General features: G+C 37.1%; 1 protein-coding gene across 1 annotated transcript; it reads right to left on the reverse strand.

Moving 5' to 3' along the window:
* Nucleotides 1-2,224: 2,224 nt before the first annotated feature.
* On the reverse strand, nt 2,225-4,693 carry LOC149447568 (beta-1,3-galactosyl-O-glycosyl-glycoprotein beta-1,6-N-acetylglucosaminyltransferase 3-like). Its single transcript, XM_089652346.1, has one exon. It carries the CDS (start codon nt 4,691-4,693, stop codon nt 3,362-3,364), a length of 1,332 nt encoding a protein of 443 aa, XP_089508472.1. The 3' UTR covers nt 2,225-3,361.
* Between the last annotated feature and the right edge of the window lie 1,396 nt (nt 4,694-6,089).

Consider the following 6,089-nt stretch of genomic DNA (forward strand, 5'->3'; position numbering starts at 1 on the left):
CTGTTTTGTTACTTAATTTTAACTATAAGGTTACATTAAAGGGAAGCCTTCATCCCCCCCCCCCTCCACACACAAACACACACACACAAATTATGGGTTGCATTACTGCACCAGCATTAGTGCGTTATCATGCATTAAGGTAACGCTGGTTTTGCAGAGCAATAAAGTGCAGCAGCATCTTTTTTTGCTTTCAGGGTGTCTCTCTCTAATTGAAACTGTACATAACCATAAAGAGGGAGTTAATTCACTGATTAATTCAAAAGTGTGCAATCTAAGCTAAATATCCAGTTCTGTAAAAAAGTTTTTTTTCTCAGCACCTCCACCTACTGGCTCAAAATAGTAAATAGAATATATTAAAGTTCTGTATTTTATGTTTGTGTAGCAAAAAGAAACTTATTTTAGAACTAAATTAAATAAAAAAAATATTATATACAAACACACTAATTCCCTTCAATTGTCTTGTGCAAAAATTGTGCCCCACAGCAGATATGCTGTTTTGGAAGTCTAAAGTAAGCTAATAGATTGTCAAGCCTATACACTAATGCCCCCCCATACACATGATAAGGAAACAGTGTGAAAATGTTCACGGAACCACTTATCAAATGATTTTCTCGTCATAGATGAGCAGGATGCTTTAACAGATAACGATATTGTGAAAAACAGTGAAAAATGTTGTCGTTTGGCTTACGAACTACCAATTTTATATGCGGTGGTATGACGGTCATATGAAATCTATCAAGCGCTATCACGCATGAGCGGAAACAGAAAATGACCTGGATGTTTATGTCTAAGGAATCTTTGTAAACACAAACGAAAAATCCAAATGTTAAAAGTAGATTGGCCTAATGAGATAATGAAACCAGAATTCTGCAGATTATATTTTATGTATCACTATTTATGTATATAGGTAATGTAATAAACTATATTATACTCATTGCTGTTAATTGTTGTGTATATCGCTCGTTCTGGCGGGAAGGGCGTGGCTACAAGGTCACATGCGCACTGCATCACTTCCACTTGTATGGAGGATGTCAACACTACGTATTGCCAGACAAACAATTTTTTTAGGTTGGCTAATGTGGGCCATGATTTCGACCAAAGAACGAACACCTCTCAGTCATCGGATGACTGATCGGTCGATTTTCTAATCGTGTATTCCCACCTTAAGGCTGGCCATACATTACACAATTTTCTTGTACAAGTTTCCTTAAGATTTACCAAAATCATATAATACGAGGTCAAACCTAAACACTTTCAACTTGTATCCAGTCACTACATAGTTGAAGGTAAATCTAAAGGAAATTGAATAAGAAAATTGTATAATCTGGTGACAAGACTAATAACCACAGTAACTCTTAGCAGCCTCATCTTTTTACTCATTTTAAAAGCTTACACTGGAATGTTTTAACTTGGTATTATATCTAGTTACTATAGTTAAGTAGCTAAGTAAACAGGGCTTCCTATTGAATGTAACTTGCCTACACAGTAGACATTATCAGCTCTATTTAGTCCAACACTTTAATTGCATGTCCTAATCTGCACCAGACTGACAAGCGGCAAACAGTTTTATACATTGCTTCCGTACTGTTGGAAGAAAATGTGCTTATTCATTGACTGTTTCTGCTCATTTCCAGTTGCAAAGTCTGTTTTTCTTAAATATATAGTAGAATAGCATGTTAAAACCATCTGTATCCGAAAAATAATATTTTATATACTTGTGTAACATTTAAAAGTTGTACATTTATGACATTGACTTTTATAGTGATTTTTTAAAATGTTTTTATAGTTTATGAAAATATTGGAATCAACATTTTGTTACTGGAGTATCTATAAATGATAGTATTTGTGCAATACACTCATAGAAAACGAATGAGCTCAAAATGACTCGCTGTGTGATAATCAGAATATCTGATAAGAAGCATGTATTACCTGTCTGCTATATGACCTGAATGTTGAGCTGTCACCCTTTATTGGGCCATGTATGGCCAGTCTTACTGATACCTACAACACTAACATTCTGCTTAAATGTAGACATTGGGGTTGATTTACTAAAATTGGAAAGTGCAAAACCTGGTGCAGCTGTGCATGGTAGCCAATCAGCTTCTAACTTCAGCTTTTTCAATTAGCTTTTGGTAATTAAACCTGGAAGCTGATTGGTTTCTATGCAGAGCTGCATCAGATTTTGCAATCTCCAGTTTTAGTAAATCAACCCCTGTTTGTGGTGGTCTCATAGAACATTAAAAGAGAAGTAGGGCTTTTTTTCCCCTTATTTATACTTACCTAGGTGGATGCAGCATTGGTCCCTGTCAGCTATAAAGGTGAGAACTCAGCGATCACATGACCACTGATCGCTGAGTTCTCCTCTCCCCATTGAGCAGAGAGCAGGACTGTCAGTCTCCGGCTCTCTGCTCTGCCCCACCAGCGCTCACTGGAGTGCTGGGCTGTGGAAGGGGAGGGAGCGGCTGGCTCAGGCTCTCAGTGCTTTGCTGAGAGGCCGAGCAAGGTGTCACTCCAGACTCTGGGGTGGATCCCTATTTTAAAGTCAAGATCTTTCCCCAGCCTGGACCGGCTGAGTGATGTCAGCCATCAGCAGACGAACTGCACTCCTGTGATCCACAGGAGAAGTATAGCCAAAAGAGCTTTGGCTGTACCTCTCCTTTAAAGAAAAAAGTAAGCTCTGATGGTCAGACACACCACTCTAAACAAATGTAATGATTTTTTTATAAACCATTGAAGATACTGATCTGAAGATAGAGCCTTTGTAAATGTAGAGTATTCATAATTTATAGCTCAGTTGACTATTATCAAAGCATTGAAATATTCATTATGATTAGTTGTTAAACTGCAATCTCTGCATCGCTATTTGCCTTATTGTATATGCGTCATAAAAAATGACAGCCAACATTTAGTATTTTAGAAATTAATAGACCAGACATGACAATTAGATTAAGATAATCTTCACTATTTCATTGTGAGGTCAAAAGAAAATACCGCAATTTCCACAAATTAAGGTCCCTAAAACATAGTAATACAATTCAAAGCACAAACTGTGAAGTGCTTTACATTTAGGAACCAATATGAATCTATTATATACATCTACAGCTTACTTGTTCCACCCAGCAAACAATCAATATATTTGTTTTATGGTCAGACTTGGACTGCACATACTGTATGGCAGCTGTGAGTTATTCCTATGAACAATAGGAAATTAACTCATCGGTCCCTGTGTTCCTTGCTCCTTGGCTGTTTTTCTTGAATAAGCTTATTATTTCACCAGTATAATATAAGATGCATATATCTACATGTTTTCATGTTCCACATAGATAAATTCAGTACCATGCATCATTAAATATAAAAATGACTATAAATTATTGCGGTATAAGGTTTTATATCGTAAATATTCCTCCAAGCATAGCACAGCAGTGTCATCTACCTTTGGGTCAAATTTGTTGGCAAAGAGGTGATGTTGTTTAATTAGCCAGCTGAGATCTCCAGCACCATAGACACATACTGCCCTTCTGTGAATTCCAGTACAAGGAGGGTAAGCAGCCCCTTTAGCTATGTCACCTTCTTCATAAGACCATTTAACCATTCTAGCCATTGCATTCATATCTGATTGTTCATACTTTCCATTGTATGGAGAGGAACCTGGAACACCGGGCATTCTGTTCAAAGTAGCCCAAAGATGTTCATCGGGACTGTAAGTGTCTTTGACCCAATCTATAAATGTTTGAATTTCCGGTTTTTCAAATATATACTTCACAAAATCTCTGGACACCACAATGTAAGCATTTCCTGTGAACATTGGGCTTGTAATTGGCGATGGCATTTTTTCAGTATCAGTTTTAGAAATGTAATCACCTACTTCATAGTGAAATTTCCAGCGTGTTTGTTTCGTTTGTGAAGGTCTTTCAGATTCCATTGTGTTTTTTCCATTTAATGTTTTCAGAACACGCACAATTTCAGCATTCGTTTTTAGTGGGAAATCTGAGCCACAAGTGTTTAGAAGGTATTTCCATTGAATGTTACTTTTAAGTAGCTCCTCCATGCAGTTGAGATCAGCCTGGACTCTTGACCAAGAAGCATAGACCACTTTCTCCAATTTAGATGCCACAAAAACATTATCAAAGCATGAGGTGATAGCTTTCACTGCTTCCTTGAACTGTGCTGTAGACTTTTCATCCACGTGGATACAATAGATGTTCTGCGGAACATAAATTGCCCTCAATAGCCTCTCAAACGTCTCAATGTTCTCATGAATGACCATCGAATATGCAATTGGAAAATCCTCTTCTTCCTTGTGCATAGGAATAGTAATATATTTTCTAAATTGTTTGAATTTTTGGCAATCTGTTGTCAGGTTTAAATATATTTGTTCAGTCAAATAGGAACTCTTCTCCTTCAAAGCAGTATTAACTTCTAATGCCTTTTGTATAGCTTCAGAGTCTCCCTTCATAATCTTCGAACAATTTAGCTCACTGTGTTCCTGTGGTCTCAATCTTACAAGTTCATAAAGTTCATCTCTACAGAGCTGACTCTTGGCACTGTTTGTGTCGCTCTGAATGTCTTTCAAGGTGCATGGATTGTTGTATGTGTATTTAATGAAAAAGATAGATGAGAAAGCTAGTAGAATCAAGATGAGAAGCTTCTGAAGAGAAAAGCACCTGAGCCTCCTGAAGTTACACAGTGACATTCTTCCAGACGAGGATGAACCAGCTGTATGAAGAATGTAGTTGTGTTCCTTTTGACTCTTTCTGAAAGCTGGCTATAAATAAAGTGTGGTGAGCAATGAAAAACGCCCACTAGGATTTACATGCTTTAGGCATCAGATTACTGATTACAATTCCACCTAATTGTTGAGAAATAAGTAACAAGTTGCAAAGAAATTGGGCATGTATCTGATGGGCATGCTTTATCTTGTTACTTTCTTAATACATTGTGATCCCCACAGATAACTCTTAACCATTTAAAGTCTATATCTGATATCTGGCAAAAATAAGATTTTAGAAAACGACAGTAAATAATGCATACGGCTAGTAGATTAATTTAAAAGGATTTATTTCTGTATGCACTTTGTCATTTATTCCAGTATGCACTCACAATTACATGTTATACTTGGCATGTGCAGCTAGAAGAAAATGCAGTTACCTGTTGGTGGATTGGTAATAATTAAAAACAAAAGTGCGCTTGGATGATATCCACATTTTAAGAACCCATGGCAGAGGTAGGGTAGAGCTAAATATTTCAAAAATATTATGTTTATCAAGTTTCTATGCAGATTTTTACACACAGAGAATAAGTAATTTAGTAACTAATGTGTGCACCTGTTACTGCACACTGTTTTCATTCATGATGAATAGCTAAGTAAATATCATGTACCAAACTTGGGAACCCCCTAGTGTCAAATATTTATTAGAGTTCACATTAAGCCTTTCTGCTGATTTCTATAATACTGTATATCACAGAAAAGTTTTTAAACTCTACAGAAAAGGCTTGAGAAAATACTGGAAAAGCTGCAATACAGCAGAACAGTACATTTATATGTATCTTACCTGGCTATTTAGCCTGTTTGCTTGGGGTTCCTCACAAGGTCACTTCTAAAGAGAAGAGCCTGTAAATAAAGAATGAATATACTTACCATTCTGGCATCCTCACTGCTTTCCAGCCACTGCATATATGCCGCTCCTCCAGGTTTGTAGAGTACCTCTTTCTCTAAAGTGTGCTGTGGTTTTTCCCACTGGCTCATACATCACTACCAGATGTGGAAGTTTGCAGGAGCAACCTGCGTGTGTTGCAAGTGGAACAGGTATTTGACCCACAAAAAGGGGTTGAATCATTGCAGCAATGTATTTTCAGTAATTGGGATAATGAGGAAATAACACACACCTGGCCATGGAACAGCTGAGAAGCCAATTGTCCCAATGCTTTTGGTCCCTTAACAAGTGGGAGGCACATATGCAAACTGTTGTAATTCCTACACCGTTCACCTGATTTGGCTGTAAATACCCTCAAATTAAAGCTGACAGTCTACAGTTAAAGCACATCTTGTTTGTTTCATTTCAAATCCATTGAGGTGTTGTATAGAGCCA

The sequence above is a fragment of the Staurois parvus genome, unplaced genomic scaffold (genome assembly GCF_062004578.1).
Source record: "Staurois parvus isolate SC_StPar_1 unplaced genomic scaffold, SC_StPar_1.0 ptg000682l, whole genome shotgun sequence".
NCBI lineage: Eukaryota > Metazoa > Chordata > Amphibia > Anura > Ranidae > Staurois > Staurois parvus.

Coding starts and splice junctions, on each gene's coding strand:
- LOC149447568 (XM_089652346.1), bottom strand. CDS start 4,693: ATGTCACTGTGTAACTTCAGGAGGCTCAGGTGCTTTTCTCTTCAGAAG.